Raw genomic sequence first — 20,115 nt, forward strand, 5'->3', positions numbered from 1 at the left:
TGTTCCTTCCTACACATTTTGTCCGAATCATTGAACTGGTTTGATTGAATTATGGATTGAACATTTTTGCTAAAGCAGTGGACATTCAAATCCACTTCCAATCTTCTCGAGAAGGCTTTTTTTTATTTTAATGAAACATATTCTGTAAACGGTACAATTGACAAACTAATTGACTTTATGAATGAGGAAGTTGGTCAGTGGGTTGACATGGAACATTGTTGAACATAATGCTGCTGCACTTGCTTAATGTTGGTCATTGTCCAACTATTGTAGGGAGTCTTTCCCCATGATTCTGGTGGCCAACAAGGTTGACTTGATGCACTTGCGGAAGGTGACAAGCGATCAAGGAAGAGAGATGGCAGCCAAATACAATGTAAGTATTGTCAAAGGAAACTTTGTTCAACATTTTCAGTGATAGATAGGACTGCTGAGGCTATCCTTTTATTAATAAGTAACATTAACTTGCCCTGTGTAAGAGGATCATCAATAAGAAACCCAGATACTGCCGTGATTTTTCACCCTGACCTATTTATCTTCACCTTCGTTCCGGCCATGTTGTTTAATAAAGATGAAACTTTGGCACCTTGCAAGATGACCGAGGGCAAATTGGAAGGCCAGTCCTTCAGGGATCTTTTTCAGTATTATTAACAGTCGAGGAGATCGTTGAAGTTTAATTTGTATCAGGCCTAACTTTAAAACAAGCACTGCATCAGGCCACACGCCAGGTGCATATTCATTCTCCTCTGCATCTTTGTAAATCTTCTCTACCTCTCCTCAGTTTCTACCAATCAGTTATGTGCCCAGCTTATCTTTTAGTTTAGATAGACACAAAATGCTCGAGTAGCTCAGCGGGACAGGCGGCATCTTTGGGGAGAAGGAATGGGTGACGTTTCAGAATTTAATTTAGTTTAGATTAGAGATACAGCGCGGAAACAGGCCCTTCGGCCCGCGGCGTCCACGTCGACCAGCGATCCCCGCACATAAACACTATCCTACACACCCTAGGGATAATTTTACAAGCCAATTAACTTCAAACCTGTACATCTTTGGAGTTTGTGTGGAAACCGGAGCACCCGGAGAAAACCCACGTAGGTCAGGGGGAGAACGTACAAACATCTGACAGACAGCACCCGTAGTCAGGATCGAACCCGGGTCTCTGGTTCCGTAAAACAGTAACGCTACTGCTGCCCCACCTTGTTAAAACTGATTTGTTTCTTGCTTCCCAAGTGTTGGGCATTTCTCTATGGAATTCCCATTTTTGTCACTAATCACGTTTTCCCACTTCCATGTCCACATTTTGGGAGACGGCCTCCTGGATCAAGGAAATGGCAGTAACTTTTTGCCATTTTCATTAATGTTGATTACAAAAGTACTGGATGCAACGTGTTGGCTGTTTCTGTAACTCTTACCCCATTCCTGATGGCTGAAGCAATGTTACGTAGTCCAGAACTTGCATTTCACATAGGGGAGCAGCACGGTGGCGCAGAGGTAGAGTTGCTGCCTTACAGCACCAGAGACCCGGGTTGATCCTGGCCACGGGTGCAGTCCGTACAGAGTTTGCACGTTCTCCCCGTGACTGCTTGGGTTTTCTCCAGGCACTCCGGTTTCCTCCTACACTCCAAAGATGTACAGGGTTGTAGGTTAATGGGCTTCGGTAAAATTGTAACTTGTTCCTCGTGTGCAGGATAGTGCTAGTGTACGGGGTGATCGTTGGTTGGCGTGGACTTGTTTGACTGATGGGCCTGTTTCCACGCTGTATCTCTGAGCCAAACTTAACTAAACTTGTCATGTTTTACCTTTCTGTGTCTCATTGTTAGTAATCAGGAAATCTTTTTCTCTTGCTCAAGATACCTTACATCGAGACTAGTGCAAAGGATCCACCTCTGAATGTCGACAAAGCTTTCCATGATCTTGTCAGAGTCATAAGGTAGGTGCCTTCAACTTGATCAGACTCCAGTGATATCGTTCACTTTGTGTGTTCTGCATGAACTGTCGGAACCTTTCTAAAGCAAGGAAAATGCCATGAATGAACAGTACTTTTTCTCCGGGAACTTGTGGATGTTATCACCAGTTTAGGGTGGCACAGTGGCGCAGCGGTAGAGTTGCTGCCTTACTGCAGCAGACACCCGTGTTCGATCCTGATTACGAGTGCTGTCCATACATTCTGAAGTTTGTATGTTCTCCCTTTGGCTGTGTGGGTTTCCTCCGGGTTATCCGGTTTTCTCCCCACATTCCAAAGACGTGCAAGTTTCTAGGTTAATTCACCTCTGTGTAAAAAACAAAATGGCCTCCAGGGTATGGATGGCCGTTGGTCGGCATGGCCAAAGGGCCTGTTTCCATGCAGTATCTCTAAAGTAAACTCAACGGAATAATATTTCAAGGAATGTTTGTGTTAAGTTCAGAGTTGTGAACAGTCCCTCATCGGCCAAAAGCGGGGATGGAAAACCAATTTTTTATTTTCCTTATTTGAATTTTTAAGCCTTGCACATTGCAAGCTAATCCCAGCCATTCCATTTCCCAGAACGTTCCCATGGAGAACTTCCAACCGAGCTGTGTTTTTCTATGACCATGCCTCCTTCCTTGATTCAGCATTGAGGAAAAACATAAGATATAAACAAGTTAATTCACAGCCCACTCCAATGAACAAATTTGGGTGTCACCGTTTTTTTTTCTTCTCATAATGGCTGCTTTTGACACATCTCCAAACGACGTCATTATCTAACTTCTACACTCTGGAATTCCCTCCCCCAACTTCCCCTATCTAAACATTCTCCATTTAAAAAATAAAAAAACTGTCAAAACTTGCTCTTAAGTATGTGACTCGGTATCAAATATTATCTGTGGGGTGGCACGGCGGCACACATGTAGAGATGCTGCTTTACAGTGCCACAGACACGGCTGTCTGTACGGAGTTTGTACCTTCTCCCTGCGAACCTATGGGTCTTCTCCGGGTGCTCTGGTTTCCTCCCGCACTCCAAAGACGTACAGGTTTTGTAGCTAATTGACTTCGGTAAAATTGTAAATTGTCCCTCGTGTGTAGGATAATGTTAGTGTGCGGAGATCGCTGGTCGGCGCGGACTCGGTGGGCCGAGTCAGTATCTCTAAAACTAATGCTAATGCAGCTTGTTTATTGACTGCGTCCATCAGTATCAATTAATTGAGGTGGCTATTCTTTCCATATAAAGAAAAAAAACAATGATTTATATAACACCCTGGGTCTGAAATAGTTTTCAGCCCATAAATTACATCTGGAGCGTAAATACTGTTGTTCCAGGCAGATGAGATATCAGTTTGTGGACAGTAACTCCCACAGACCTCAATGGCTCAAAAGATTTTGTTTTTATTGGCAAGAGAAGAATATTGGCAAGGGCCCCAAGCAAACAGCCAGCTCATTTTCTCAATAACATCTTGCGATTTTTTTGATGACATGGATGGAGCATGAAATTAGTACCAAGTCAAGTCAAGTCAAGTCAAGTCAAGTCAAATTTATTTGTCACATACACATACTCGATGTGCAGTGAAATGAAAGTGGCAATGCCTGCGGGTTGTGCACAAAAATAATTACAGTTACAGCATATAAATAAAGTTAATAAGTTACTAAACATAGCACAAAAAGTGTCGACAAAAATTTAGTCTCTGGGGTTATCAAAGTTGACAGTCCTGATGGCCTGTGGGAAGAAGCTCCGTCTCATCCTCTCCGTTTTCACAGCGTGACAGCGGAGGCGTTTGCCTGACCGTAGCATCTGGAACAGTCCGTTACTGGGGTGGCAGGGGTCCCTCATGATCTTGCTTGCTCTGGATCTGCACCTCCTGATGTATAGGTCCTGCAGGGGGACGAGTGTAGTTCCCATGGTGCGTTCTGCCGAACGCACTATTCTCTGCAGGGCCATCCTGTCCTGGGCAGAGCTGTTCCCAAACCAGACTGTAATGTTGCCGGACAGGATGCTCTCTACAGCCCCAGAGTAGAAGCAATGGAGGATCCTCAGCGACACTCTGAATTTCCTCAGTTGTCTAAGGTGGTAAAGGCGCTGCTTAGCCTTACCCACCAGTGCGGCAATGTGCGTTGCCCACGTCAGATCCTCCATGCAAGTTAACTTGTAATGGTTCAGGGAATGACATGTTTGTCCTTAAACTGTTAGACACTGGAGAATGTGACAGCTTAGTCTCATACAGCACGGAAACATAGAAAATAGGCGCAGGAGTAGGCCATTCGGCCCTTCGAGCCAGCACCGCCATTCAGTATGATCATGGCTGATCATCCAAAATCAGTCTGAAGAAGGGTCCCATATCATATCATATCATATATATACAGCCGGAAACAGGCCTTTTCGGCCCACCAAGTCCGTGCCGCCCAGCGATTCCCGTACATTAACACTATCCTACACCCACTAGGGACAATTTTTACATTTACCCAACCAATTAACCTACATACCTGTACGTCTTTGGAGTGTGGGAGGAAACCGAAGATCTCGGAGAAAACCCACGCAGGTCACGGGGAGAACGTACAAACTCCTTACAGTGCAGCACCCGTAGTCAGGATCGAACTTGAGTCTCCGGCGCTGCATTCGCTGTAAAGCAGCAACTCTACCGCTGCGCTACCCGAAACGTCACCCATTCCTGCTCTCCCGAGATGCTGCCTGACCTGCTGAGTTACTCCAGCATTTTGTGAATAAATCGATTTGTACCAGCATCTGCAGTTATTTTCTTATCCAAAATCAGTACCCTGTTCCTGCTTTTTCCCCCATATCCCTCGATTCCTTTAGCCCTCAGAGCTATATCTAAACCCTCTCTTGAAAACATCCAGTCAATTGGCTCCCACTGCCTTCTGTGGCAGAGAATTCCACAGATTTACAGCTCTCTGGGTAAAACAGGCCCTTCTGCCCAGCTTGCCAATGTCCAGCTTCGCTATTGGGGTTAAAAGGAGCTCAAATTGTTTGATGAGACTTCGGGTTTTGTCTTTGCAAGCATTCTTTGGCTGTCGCCAATATTATTTCCGTCAATATCTGGTCAATGATTTTGTCAATGATTAAGCCGTGTGCCACCCAACTTAATCAGAGTAACGACAAGATGGATGGGGGAGGGAATCGTTAAATTTAAAACACTGACAGACTGCTAAAGTTGGGGTTTTAGCTTATTTTGTTTTACCATCACCCATCCTACTGGATCACCTTGCAATAGAGTGGCCAATCCAGAGTGTTTTAGCAATCAACCGCCACCCTGGATGAGAATGTGCAAGGAGTCATTAGTAAGTCCGTAGATCACGCTAAAGTGGGTGGTATTTTTTTATACACCGAAGATGGTTATCACAAATTGCAGCAGGATCTTGATCAGTTCGGCAAGTGGGCTGATAAATGGCTAATGGGGTTTAATGGAAACATAGAAACATAGAAAATAGGTGCAGAAGGAGGCCATTTGGCCCTTCGAGCCAGCACCGCCAATCATTGTGATCATGGCTGATCATCCACAATCAGTAACTTGTGCCTGCCTTCTCCCCATATCCCTTGATTCCACTAGCCCCTAGAGCTCTATCTAACTGTCTTTTAAATTCATCCTGTGAATTGGCCTCCACCGGTGGCAGAGGATTCCACAAATTCACAATTCTCTGGGTGAAAAAGTTTATTCTCACCTCAGTTTTAAATGGCCTTCTCTTTATTCTTAGACTGTGGCCCCTGGTTCTGGACTCCCCCAACATTGGGAACATTTTTCCTGCATCGAGCTTGTCCAGTCCTTTTATAATTTGATACGTCTCTATAAGATCCCCTCTCATCCTTCTAAACTCCAGCGAATACAAGCCCATCCTTTCCAATCTTTCCTCATATGACAGTCCCTCCAACCCAGGGATTAGCCTCGTGAACCTATGCTGCATTGCCCCAACAGCAAGGACGTCCTTCCTCAAATTAGGAGACCAAAACTGCACACAATACTCCAGATGTGGTCTCACCAGGGGCCGATACAACTGCAGAAGGACTTTGCTCCTGTACTCAAATCCTCTTGTTATGAAGGCCAACATGCCATTAACTCATTATGAAAGTCAACATGCCATTAGCTCGTTATGAAAGCCATCATGCCATTAGCAGATAAGTGGGAGGTGTTGCGTTTTGGTACATCAAACCAGGACAGGACCTACACAGTGAATGGTAGGGTCTTTGGGAGTTTTGTAGAGCGGAGGGTTCCGAGAGCACAGGTACATTGTTCTCTGAAAGTGAGCAGGTAAATAGCATGTTAAGGCTTTTGATACATTGGCCTTCATCAGTCATGGTATTGAATATTGAAGTTGGGACATTATGTTAGAGTTGCACAAGTCATTGGTGAGGCCACATTTGGAGTATTGTGTTCAGTTTTGGTCACCCTGCCAAAGGAAGGGTATCATTAAGCTGGAAAGAGTGCAGAGAATATTTATGAGGATATTGCCAGGGCTCGTGGTCCTGAACTAATGGGAAAGGTTGGACAGACTAAGACGTTATACCTTGGAGCACTAGGTGGTTGAAGGATGAACGTAGAGAGGTGTACAAAAGTATGAGGGAAATAATATGGGTGAATGCATAGAGTCTTTTACCCAAGGTAGGGGAACTAAAAACCAGAGGATATAGATTTAAGATGAGGGGGAAAAGAGTTTAGATGCACGGGGTCTCTTGCCCAGAGTAGGTAAACCGAGGACCAGAGAGCATAGGTTTAAGGAGAAGGGGAAAAGATTTAATAGGAATCTGAGTGGTAATGTTTTCACACCAAGGGTGGTGGGTGTATGGAACAAGCTGCCAGAGGAGATAGTTGAGGCAGGGACTATCCCAAAATTTAAGAAACTGTTAGACAGGTACACGGATAGGACAGGTTTGGAGGGATGTGGACCAAATGTGGGCAGGTGGGATTAGTGTAGCTGGAACATGTTGACTGGTGTGGGCAAGTTGGGCAGAAAGGCCTGTTTCCACGCTGCAATTATGACTCTATGAAAAACCTGAGGGGCAACCTTTTCACTTAGAGTCTTGTGGATGTATGGAATGAGCTGCCAGTGGAGGTAGTTGAGGCAAGGTACATTGGCAGCATTTTAAAAAGAACGGTGATGGGCCAAATGCAGGCAAATGGGCCAAGCTTAGAGGCGGCATCTTGGTTGACATGGGCAAGTTGGGCTGAAGGGCCTGTTTCATGCTGTATGACTATTACATTACTCACTTCCACAACTTCTTGCAGCATCAGTTACCACACTTCCCCCCCCCACCATCCCCCCCATATCCCCCCCTCCCATATCCCCCCTCCCATATCCCCCCTCCCATATCCCCCCTCCCATATCCCCCCTCCCATATCCCCCCTCCCATATCCCCCCCCCATATCCCCCCCCATATCCCCCCCCCCCCATATCCCCCCCCATATATCCCCCCCCCCCCATAATCCCCCCCCCCATATCCCCTCCCCCATATCCATCCATCCCCCCATCCTCCCCTCACTAAAACCTTCCCATTAATGCACTACTGAGTTGATCATAACCTCAAGCGTAGTCTGGTGGCAAGACCAAAAGCCAATTTGTCCTTTTTTGCCTCCACGTCCTGCCCACCCCCCCCCCCCCCCCCCCCCACTCTGTCCAGGAGTGAAACAAAGGCCTTCATTTGCCTGGATGAATGAGAATAATGGACGACGTGGCAAAAAGCGTTAATTAATGACGTGCCGTTTCTTTGTGTCTCATTCCAAATAGGCAACAAATACCGGAGAAGAGCCAGAAAAAGAAGAAGAAAACAAAATGGCGTGGGGACAGAACAGCTGGGTCAAACAAACTGCAGTGCTCGGTCATGTGAGCAGCCTCTCGCCTACTTGAAAGCTGCTATTGTTCGACCTGAGAGCACATTGCAACCAGTGCTAAGTTATGTATCGCCTGTCTGTGTCACAAGGACATTTGAGCCTGTGCACAGTCGCCAGTGTTATTTATAGTATGAGAGAGCATTCTTCCCTCTGCAGCAGATTTGCACACTTGATTACAAGATACCAATCTCGTGAAATGCAAAAGCCCCTGTTCAGCACCTCACCGGACCGGCCTCCAATGAAACTGAACTTGGAATGCTGCCACTTTGAAGAAGAGACTTGTTTTGTTTTGGTTTTTTTTGTTTTGTTTCCTTTCACTTTCAAGCCATGTATCGGACTAAGTAGCTCCACCAGGCTTTTACTGTGCATCTATGCTCATGACTTCTTTAACTGAGACACGGGTCAGTGTCGTGGAAATGAAGAGTTAGGGGAGACTGGGATGTGAACGAGAGAATTAAATCCATTTTCAGTTGCCTCCTGGAGATTGCATCTAAATCGACGTGAAAACAACCTTGTTGGCCACAAAATGAACAACTGCAGTTCTTTTTATACACACACACACACACATGCACACTTGAATGTATAAAGATGGCATTGTAAAGAGTTTGGCCACACAAGGGTCTACTGTCTTCAACCAGTAACACCTGGGGGAGACCCTAAAGAGGTGGAATAAAAGTGACTTATCCTTTTAGCAATGGTTAAATTATCTGCACTTTTGTTAGAGTTTCAAACCTATTTTATATGTGCATTCTCTGTTAAACCTGCACTGCAACTGTGTTTGGTTTTTAAAAGTCAGTGTTTGGGTAAATGGCGCCTTCTTTTTCTTGTACCATGCATGCAAAAAGAGACATTTCTAACTGATCAGAAAAGGAAATTCTCTCCCGCTTCCCAGTACAGGAAATAAAAATCATCGTTGTCATGTTTTCTGAGGCCTACAAAAGCAGGCTTAGCAAGCCATTACCCTGTCCATGATGAACAAAGTCAAACTAAGCCTGAAAATAGGCACGGTGGATGTAGCTCTACTTCTTAGGGCACAGCATGACTGGAGAACACTTCCAATTGTTTAAGTTCAACGTTCAGTTCTGGCTTTTCTTTGCATTGTAAGTATTGGGAACTTGATCGTTCTTCACGTCAGCAGGGGATGTCCCGTTGGATTGATGACAGAAAATGCACATTGAACCAGCTACCCAGCCAACTCTCTCTTTGTATGACGTTTGTAATTACGGAGTTCACATTCCAAACAGATCCTTTTGCATTGATCATTTTATTCAATGAATGTTTGCTGATCTTTTTTTTCTATTACCATTGGAAGTGACTCCAGCGTCATGTCCGGGTTAGTAACAATATGCAATGTCGTGTGAGCAGAGCTGTATCAGCTGTATCAGAAAAAAAGAGAGACAGATGCCCAGCTTTTTGCCCTTGAAGCCATCATTGCCTGATTGTGAAGTCATGTAATTGGTGTTGAACTGCTACAGGCAGGAATAGAATCACAAGCATAGTGTGTAGGGGGGGGAGAACTGCAGATGCTGGTTTACACCGGAGATGGACACAACATGTTGGAGTAACTCACTGGAGCAGCATCTCTGGAGAGAAGGAATGGGTGACGTTTAGGGTGTAGACCCTTCTCGTTGTGTCACTGGGACCCAGCTGCAAAACAGCCTTGAAGCCACGGGTTCTACCACTTGAATGCAGGGAACGTTGACATTGCTGTGGACTAACTTTCGGTGAATTGAGTTCAGCTGAGGAATGTTTTCTGTGTCTTGCACGGTAGCTGTTAGATGATTGACTGTCATTGCGTGCCCATTAAGGAACAAACACTAGTGAGTGATAAAGAAATCGCAGGAGTGTTTCTGCCAGTGAAGCACTTTACGTGTAGTTATTGTAGTGATGTAGCCAGAGGTCAGTTTATGCATGGTGACTTCCGTAAACTGAAATAAAGATCTCATCAATCCGTTGGTTGGTAGTGATGAGGGAGAATGAAATTTATTTGAATAGTATGAGGTTTCACTTATTTTTCACTAAAAAAGGGCTATCTTTGTTTACAATCTAAACGGTGGCAACTCTGGCCTTCACTATACAGGGTTGTCACCTTAGATTATGTGCTCAGGCCAGTGGAGCAGTGTTCTAAGCAGTGACCATTTGACTGAGGTGGGAGTGAAGTCTGAGCCAAGGTAGGTACCTCGATGAAACTTCAATGTCTGAGGACGCAACTCAAATCCGGCCTAGGCTGATCAGGTAACTCTCGATCTGCCCATTGATGGGAGCGGGAGGTTCTGACTGAAGTGAGGACAAACTGCCTCAAACTACCCCATAAGTGTCAGCATAAAATGGTCCCTAACTAAGCAGCCTTGCTCTGCACTATGATCTGATTTGTGGTGAGCAAAGCTGTAAACTTTATTTTTCTGACATCAAAGTTGGAACAGTTTGACTTGGTCCCAGTAACAAAGGTTGCGAACCAAATCCTCTCTCAGTCAGTAAGAACCTGTACAGTTGCCACATATTCCGTGGCCAAGCTAGTTCAAGGCTTGTGACGTTAATACTTGTGTGGGTCAACGTTTTGCCTGCATATGAAAAAAATGTCTTCAGATGTTATGTATACAACCAAGCATTCTTTGCATTTTCGAAAGCCCACATGGTTATCAGCTGACTTGAACTATTGGCACCACCCAGTCATTTGTTGCAGTATTTCAATGTAGGTCAGTATGTGATGCAAGAACATCGTCAGAACGCCAACACCGTGCAATTTGGCAAATGTGTTTTTGCATTAAATTGGTTGCAAAATAGTTCAAAGGGGTAGCAACCAACCTTCAGTGTGTGGTACCAGAGAAGTTAAGGACTTGTAATTTTGGAATATACCTTAACTATACGATTACCATCTTGATGGTAAAGTCTACAGAAGGTCAGGATTTTCTTCCTTTGCCCCCCACTACCACGTTTGTTTGTCATAGCAGACTGGTTTGGTGAAAATTTGTGGCATTTCTGAGTTTAGCACAGAACCACGTGAAGAGCAATCAATGTACAGTGAATTCAAATGATTTCCAAGTCAATCACCAACTGCATACTGCTGTACTTAATATTAATTGGAATCTTGGATTTCTTGTGTGGTAATTTGTATAATGTGACCTTGATTGCAGCAACAAAAAAAAAGGTTTTAAACAACTTTTAATAAAATTCTAAGTGGAAAACTGTCATTTGCAATATTGCTTTGAGAACGATATGCATGAGGAGAAATTGTTTGCGTGGATAAACTTTACATCTTGAATTTCGACCAAAAATATTTATATTTGTGAATTTACCCATAATATCAAGTTTACAGTCTGAAGTGCCATGGACTGGATTTTCAGTGTTCAGTATGAGAAGGGAGCAGCTTTAAGGCAACTGGCTTTCAATTTTTGTACTAGGACCGACAATTTCTGCTGTAGCTAATCCATCTGTAGCACTGGCTGGGTTTCCTGCCTCCACCAGACCATGCCTATCCTACCATTCTACATTTCACGCCTTTTACATGTCCACTTATTCCTGTTCTTTCTCTCAAACCCATCAGCCAAATGGCTTCATCATTAGTTTATCACCAGGACAACACCTGCTTCTTATTATTGAAAGGATTCCCCTTTGTTTTATCTATCCCTCCCCCTCTCTGCATGCACCTTGAAACTGGCCTTATTTCTCACCGTTTCCATTGTTGGAGCAAAATGCAACGGCCAGGCGGAATTGGTGTTCGAAGTAACGGATGAGTATTTTGTAAAACTGGTGCGCACCAGGAGGCCAGCCAAAGCTGATCACCTGAGCTCAACTTTGGTACAGCTTTTATATTCTCAGATGACAAGATTACACAGACACTTGATTAATAGTAAAACGAGGTCTTGATTACAGAATGGAGCTCACAGAAAGTCTTAATTAGGTAGCATTTAGAGTAAAATGATTATCCACAAGTCTAACTTTGTTGACAGTACTGTAGATCTAATTTTCAGCTGCAACGATTGGTGCACGCTCTAACATAACGAACTTCCTGAAACTTGGGTGTCGCCATTGCTGCATTCCATGTCTCCATAGACAATAGACAATAGGTGCAGGAGGAGGCCATTCGGCCCTTCGAGCCAGCACCGCCATTCAATGTGATCATGGCTGATCATTCTCAATCAGTACCCCGTTCCTGCCTTCTCCCCATACCCCCTGACTCCGCTATCCTTAAGAACTCTATCTAGCACTCCGCTATCTTTAAGAACTCTATCTACTTTTAGACTTTGTGATTCTCTGTCACCACATTAGTCCAATCCACATCCCTATTTACTAATTATTAGCCCTCACTGTTCTATCCCCTACAACATCCAACCTGTTAAAGATATTTTGACCTGAAACACAAAATTGCTTCAACAGATGCTGACTGATCTTTTGAATGTTTTCAGCAATTTTTAAAAATATATATATAATTTGAGAATTATTGTCTGTGCAGAGGGCAAATCCTAACAAAAATTAGGATGTGGGACAGCAGACTATAAGCACCGACAAAGAAAGACTGGAGTAACTCAGTGGGTCAGGCAGCATCTCTGTAGAATGTAGATGGGTGATGTTTCAAGTCTGGACCCTTCTTCAAATTCTCCAGAGATGCTGCCTGACCCATTGAGTTACTCTGGCATTTTGTGTCTTTCTTTGGAAAACCAGCATCTGCAGTTCCTTGTGATTACATGTGAACACTGACACTTGCTTAATTCTATCAGAGTTTTTGAAACAATCATACAAAACAGAAATAGGCTCTTCGGCCCACTCTACCCATGCTGACCATCGTACCTGTCTATACTAATCCCATTTATCTGCACATGGTCAGGGGGCCTTCTATGTGTTGGCAATTCAAGTGCTTATCTAGATACTTAAATGTTGAGAGCACCTGTTTCCACTGCCCATTCAGTTTACTCCAGAGTGTTTGAGGAATGATGGCTCAGAACTAGGGTTGCCAACTGCCGTATTAGCCGGGACATCCCGTATATTGGGCTAAATTTGTTTGTCCTTGAAAATTTGACCGCCTTTGTCCCTTATTAGGCCCGGGAGGGCACTGTAGGCCTGGTGGCTGCTGTAGCCCCCGACAGTGTAGGCCCGGAGGCCCGGGCACCCGCCTCCCGACCCTGGCGGCCACCGTTGGTGGAGCAAGAGCACGTGGCCGCTGGCTGGGTGAAGTCACTTGGGAGCACGGGGCAGTGACGTCATCTTTTGTCCCTTATTTGGGAGTGAGAAAGTTGGCAACCCTACTCAGAACTCAGAAATCTAAAATTATGAGAGGCATAGATAGGGGAGACAGTCAGAATCTATTTCCCAGGATGGATATTAGAGAGCATAGCTTATCAGGTGAGAGGGGTAAAGTTTAAAGAGAATGGGTGGGACAAGTTTTCATTTTGCAGAGCCAGGTGCGGCCATCGAACGTGCCGCTGTGGGTGAGGGTTGAAGCAGTTACGTTAGTAACATTTAAAAGACGTTTGGCAAATGGTCATGCAGGGAATAGAGAAATAAGTGTCATGCGCAGATTAAAAAGTGATGGTCTGGGCCTGTCCTTGTGTTGTACTGTTTAACGTCCTGCAACAATTTCATCCCATTTCTCTTGATACTGGCTATTCGTTCCTGAGGTAGGAAAGATTTACTTTGCATGGCATCTGATAGAACACTTATGGTCAAGTGACGGATGCAAACTTAATAGTTTAAAGCCACCAACATAATCAATATAAATATAAATGCCGCCAGCATAATCAAGGACGAGTCTCACCCCCGGTCACTTCCCCTTCTCTCTCCCATTTAGGTACAGAACTGTGAAAACGCACACCTCCAGATTCAGGGACAGTTTCTTCCCAGCCATTATCGGGCAACTGAACCATCCTATCCACAACAAGAGAGCGGTCCTGAGCATCTATCTACCTTATTGGAGGCCTTCGGACTCTCTCTAATCAGACTTTTACCGGACAGTATCTTGCATTAAACGTTATTCCCTGTATCACGTATCTGTGCACTGTGGACGGCTTAGAAACATAGGAAATAGGTGCTGGAGTAGGCCATTCGGCCCTTCGAGCCTGTACGCACCGCCATTCATTATGATCATGGCTGATCATCCAACTCAGTATCCTGTACCTGCCTTCTCTCCATACCCCCTGATCCCTTTAGCCACAAGGGCCACATCTAATTCCCTCAAATATAGCCAATGAACTGGCCTCAACTACCTTCTGTGGCAGAGAATTCTACAGATTCACCACTCTCTGTGTGAAAAAAAACTTTCTCATCTCGGTCCTAAAAGACTTCCCCCTTATCCTTAAACTGTGACCCCTTGTTCTGGATTATAATCATGTCCAGTCTTTCCGCTGACTGGTTAGCACGTAACAAAAGCTGTACCTCGTTACACGTGACAATAAACTAAACTAAACTAAATATGTACCTTCAAATTAAAGTGCAAAAGTTGATTAGTACCCTGCTTAGCCTGCAGATGAATTCTACACGTCACTGGGTCTTTTGTTGCTGTTACACTCTCTGTCTTGCCTGTAATTTGGGCAAGATGCCAGTCTAGTAAGCAGTCACATCTGTTAAGCAATTGCAGGCTGCTTGGGAAACTAGCCCACGTTCCAAGTGCTGGGAATGTGCATTTTCAATTACACTTTCAACTTGTATACAGAGTGATGGTCAGATTATGCTGGCAAAAATGCATTTGCCAGATGAGCATTTGAACCAGTATGTGTGCCGGTAGTTAACTGCCAAATGTAGGGCATAGTTTCCATCTCTTTTAAAGCTCAACCTTTATTGACAAGTAACATGTAACAGGAGATTTTCTTCATGTCTGACATTCCTGCTGTTTCTTCCAATGGGATTCTGCTCTGTTCCATTAGCCACGACCTTTTGTGTTGACACTAATGTAAAATAACTCAAGAGAATGGACAAAGTGGGCCATTTTGTGCTAAAAATTGATGGCGAGTTGATTGGAAAATAAATTCTTTGCAGTCGATGGGAAATCCTTCTTCTATGGAAGTAACTGACTGGAATCCACCAACAGAACGATTAGATTTTTGCTTGACAATTTGGCAATTTATCAGGTTCTTGATTAGTAAGGGCGTCAAAGTTACGGGGAGAAGGCAAGGGGATGGGGTTGAGAGGAAAAGATAGATCAGCCATGAATGAACGGCGAAATAGACTCGATGGGCCGAATGGCCCAATTATACTCCTATGACTTATGAACTCGTGAATTTGCATCAACATCCTTTTAAATTTATGTTTTTTTGGCAATCAGTTCTATTACATCATGTGGTTTATTAACACAATCAACTATGTGTGGAAAAGCAGCGGTGTTACACAGAACAAAGAACATAGATCAGTACAACAAAAGTACAGGCCCTTCAGCCCACAATGTCTGTGCCGAACATGATGCCAAGACCAACTCTTATCTGCCTGCACATAACCCATATCCCTCCCTTCCCTGCATATCCATGTGCCTATCCAAAAGTCTTTTAATTGCCACTATGTTACCTGCCGTTATCCAGTTTTGGTGGTAAGAACAGGAAGGCAGATTGTTATCTGAATTGTGTCAAGTTAGGAAAAGGGGAAGTCCAACGAGATCTGGGTGTCCTAGGTAATCAGTCACTGAAAGTAAGTATGCAGGTACAGCAGGCAGTGAAGAAAGCTAATGGAATGTTGGCCTTCATAACAAGAAGAGTTGAGTATAGGAGCAAAGAGGTCCTTCTGCAGTTGTACAGGGCCCTAGTGACACCACACCTGGAGTATTGTGTGCAGTTTTGGTCTCCAAATTTGAGGAAGGACATTCTTACTAATGAGAGAGTGCGGCGTAGGCTCACGAGGTTAATTCCCGGAATGGCGGGACTATCATATGTTGAAAGACTGGAGCGACTGGGCTTGTATACTGGAATTTAGAAGGATGAGAGGGGATCTTATTGAAACATATTAGATTATTAAGGGATTGGACACACTAGAGGCAGGAAACATGTTCCCGATGTTGGGGGAGTCCCGAACCAGGAGCCACAGTGTAAGAATAAGGGGTAGGCCATTTAGAACGGAGATGAGGAAAAACTTTTTCAGTCAGAGAGTTGTAAATCTGTGGAATTCTCTGCCTCAGAAGGCAATGGAGGCCAATTCCCTGGATGCTTTCAAGAGAGAGTTGGATAGAGCTCTTAATGATAGTGGAGTCAAGGGATATGGGGAGAAGGCAGGAAAGGGATATTGATTGTGGATGATTAGCCATGATCACTGTGAATGGTGGTGCTGGCTCGAAGGGCTGAATGGCCTCCTCCTGCACCTATTGTCTATTGTCTAAAACAATCCAAGTCTGTCCGACTGCTCTCTGTAGCTAATACTACCTAATCCATGCATCATTCTGGTAAACCTCCTCTGCATCCTTTCCAAACTACCCACATCCCTCTTGTAGTGGGGTGACCAGAACTGCATGCAATACACTAAATGCAACCTAATCAAAGTCCTATAAGGTTGCAACGTGGCTTCCTGACTCTTATAGTCAATGCTCCAACCTTATGCCTTCTTTACTACGCTATCCACTTGTGTGGCCACTTTCAGGGAGAAATGGACTTGGACCCCAAGATCTCTCTGTACATCAATGCTGTTAAGGGCCATGTCATTAATTGTATATTTCCCCCTTACATTTGACCTCCCAAAGAACAACACCTCACACTTGCTTGGATTAAACTCCACCTGACATTTCTCTGCCTATTTCTGCAGCTGATCCGGATCGCACTGTATACTTTAACAAGCTTCCTCACCCAATCCTGGTGTTACGTGCAAACGTCTCATCAACCCATCTACATTTACATAAAAGGACACAAAATGCTAGAGTAACTCAGCGGGTCAGGCAGCTTCTCTGGAGAACAAGGATAGATAATGTTTTGGGGTGGAACCTATCTTCGGACTGAAGATGTCCCCTATTCATGTTCTGATTTACTCCAGCACTTTGTGTCTTTTTTTGAACTTGCCTAAGCAGAGCAGGTGGTATTTACATAAAATACAAAATAAAACATAGGAGAACAGCTTAGATACAACCGTAAATCCTTGATATTTAAAACCTGTAATGAAATATAACAAGAGTTTCTCTTTTCCCTTCCCACATAGATGGTAATATCTGGTAATAATTGGTGGCATGGTGGCGCAGCAGTAGAATCACTGCCTTACAGCACCAGAGACCCGGGTTCTACCCTGAATACGGGTGCTGTCTGTACGGAGTCCGTACGTTCTTCCCGTGACCATGTGGGTTTTCTCCGGGGGCTCCGGTTTCTTCCCACACTCCAAAGACATGCAGGTTTGCAGATTAATTGGCTTCAGTAAGAATTGTAAATTGCCCCTAGTGTGTATGATAGTGCTGGTCGTGGATCACTGGTCGGGTCACAGTCGGTGGGCCGAAGGGCCTGCTTCCGCGCTGTGTCTCTGAACTAAACAAAACTAAATCTCTGCAAAGTTCCCTTGTGCAAACTATCTACATTATATAAGCAAGTCCCACCCTCTTCTCCCCTCTCCCATCAGGCAAAAGGAATAGAAATGTTAAAACGCACACCTCCAGATTCAGGGACAGTTTCATCCCAGCTGCTATCAGGCAACTGAATCATCCGACCACAACCGTAGAACTACTATCTACCTCATTGGTGACCCTCGGACTATCCTTGATCGGACTTTGCTGGCTTTACCTTGCACTAAACGTTATTCCCTTATCACGTGTCTATACACTGCAAATGGCTCGATTGTAATCATGTATGGTCTTTCCGCTGACTGGGTAGCACGCTTTTCACTGTACCTCGGTACACGAGACAATAAACCAAACTAAACCGAGCAAATGAGAACGAGACAAAGACATCATGTTGCAATATTTGCAACCGTGCGAATACTCTGCAAGCTATCAGAGGAGGGCTGTCATTCAATAATCCAATGTTGAACAGTAAATCTGCCTTCTCTGGAGAGTTGCACGACCTGCATAATGGAGAAGGTTAATGGATGCAGAACAATTGTACACGGACGAATACAACCTCAGAGGTTAGTGTTTGCAGCCACAGATGAAATGAGTTCATGTGGAAATGAATCTTGATCAGTCATAACCCTGACCCCTCTCACCCCATCCCACACACACACACACACACACACATGGGGGTGGGGGACGTAGAAACGAACTGTTATCATGTTCAAACCCAACCACACCTGAGCCCATGTTATCCAAACACGCCGCTCTTCCTCCAGGGGCTGTCCATTGATTTTTCAGACGAAGTATTTTTAAGTAGGTCATGACCTACATTTCTGTTTTGATGTGTTTTCCAGCACTGCATGGGTTTATTTATTCTTACTCCATGTGTTAATGCTAATAATGCCCAAGCCATAACCCCAGCTCAGCACTCAAATCCATATTTATGGATTAGCTGACGCTGCTATCTTTTAAATCATTCACACTCCTCTGTGGCGCTGTTCTGCTGGTGAAACTGGTGACATTTCTAGGTGGACACGAAGAACTGCAGATGCTGGTTTGCCAAAAAAAAGGCACAAAGTCAGGACCCTTCTTCAGAATGTTAAACTTTTTAAAAATCCAATTTTTGGGCGCGACATGGTGGCACAGCGGTAGAGTTGATATCAGCCTTACAGCTCTTGCAGCGCCGGAGACCCGGGTTCAATCCCAAATACAGGTGCTTGTCTGTACAGAGTTTGTACGCTCTCCCCGTGGTCGGCGCGGACACGTTGGGCTGAAGGGGCTGTTTCCGCTCTGTATCTCTAAGCTAAACTAAACTAAACAAAACGTGGACCTGCAGATGCTGGTTCACCCAAAAAGGCACAAACTGCTGGAGTAACTCGGCAGGTCAGACTGCAGAAATCCCTGGAGAAATCCCTGGCCTGATTCTATGTTGCACAAGGCTATGACTGTAAAGGTGCTTTGATCATCCGTTCCCTACAGGATCATGGACTGACATGGTCCGCTAATTAATGTTTCAATCTGAGCAGCCATGATCAGATTCAATGGCGGAACAGGCTCAAGGTGCTAAGTATCCACAGATGCTGCAGATCAGCATCTGCAGGTATTTTCCGACTCTGGTGCTGAGTGGTCTACTCAGCTCCCAATTAATAAAATTCCCCTTTTCCTATGTGAATCTACAGAAGGGGTACATTCCTTAAAATACATTACAGAGGGCAAACCTCCTTAAATCAAGAGTTTGCTTTTGACCACAATCTGCTGGAACAGCTTGAACTTAATTTAGTTTAGTTTAGTTTAGTTTAGAGATACAGCGCGGAAACAGGCCCTTCGGCCCACCGAGTCCACACCGGGCAGCGATCCCCCCACATTAACACTAACCTACACACACTAGGGACAATTTACACTTATACCAAGCCAATTAACGTGCAAACCTGTATGGCTTTGGAGTGTGGGAGGAAACCGTGGATCTCAGAGAAAACCCACGCAGGTCACGGGGAGAATGTCCAAGCTCCATACAGAAAAGCACCCGTAGTCAGGATCGAACCTGACACTGTAAGGCATTAGCTCTGCCGCTACGCCACCATGCTGTCTTCTATGCCACCCTGAATCAAAACAGAATACAACTAGAATCCAGGTAAGGGCATAGAATGGGGTTAGAAGTAAACTGGGACATCGTTGAGAATGCTTATAAAAACTGTAAATATTCCATAGGAAGTATTACCACAAAATCTCTAGCTGTGCTTATAAATGTAAATAGGATGTATATAGCAATTAAAGTAAGGATAAGGTTTCCAGGGAAAGAATCAGACACAGATGTTATGGGTTGTAAATCACTTGTATAGTTTTGCAGAGGAGTGATTCATTGCAACACATCTGTGCACCAAAAATGTAACTTTATGGTTAATACAAGAGCATTGGGGAAAGAGCCAAGATCAGCACTCCGTTCTTTGAAGGGTAATTGGAGAGAGGAACTAGGGGTCTTCTCCAAATCCCCATAACTAAAGTCTTATAAGGCTGCATCATGACTTCCTGACTCTTATATTCAATGCCCCGACCGATGAAGGCAAGCAAACCGTATGCCTTCTTTACTACTCTCATCGACTTGTATTGCCACTTTCAGGGAGATATGGATATAAACTCCAATATTCCTCTGTACATCAATGCTGTTAAGGGTCTTGCCACTGGTTTAAAAGTTTCTTCCACCACTAAAATGTGAACACAGTCCCCGTTTCCTACCTCATGTTGAGTTTGTAATTGTTGCCCACAAAATGCATCTGCATAAATTTAATTGATGTGGCAGAGCCCTTCGGCACAACTTGCCCACACCGTCCCAGTTGTCTGCGTTTAGCCCATATCCCTCTAAACCTGTCCTATCCATGTTACAGTCTAATTGC

At 44.5% G+C, this 20,115-nt stretch overlaps 1 protein-coding gene across 1 annotated transcript in view; it reads left to right on the forward strand.

Annotated features, from left to right (window-relative positions):
- The window catches only part of mrasa (muscle RAS oncogene homolog a), a 58,562-nt gene extending 47,597 nt beyond the window's left edge, over positions 1-10,965 (forward strand). The window contains exons 4-6 of the mRNA XM_078403320.1: positions 274-373; positions 1,848-1,927; positions 7,685-10,965. Of these exons, the coding sequence (XP_078259446.1) occupies positions 274-373; positions 1,848-1,927; positions 7,685-7,784 (280 nt within the window). The 3' untranslated portion in view covers positions 7,785-10,965. The remainder of the gene's footprint in view (positions 1-273; positions 374-1,847; positions 1,928-7,684) is intronic.
- The last annotated feature ends 9,150 nt before the right edge of the window (positions 10,966-20,115 follow it).

This window comes from Rhinoraja longicauda, chromosome 8, assembly GCF_053455715.1.
Source record: "Rhinoraja longicauda isolate Sanriku21f chromosome 8, sRhiLon1.1, whole genome shotgun sequence".
NCBI lineage: Eukaryota > Metazoa > Chordata > Chondrichthyes > Rajiformes > Arhynchobatidae > Rhinoraja > Rhinoraja longicauda.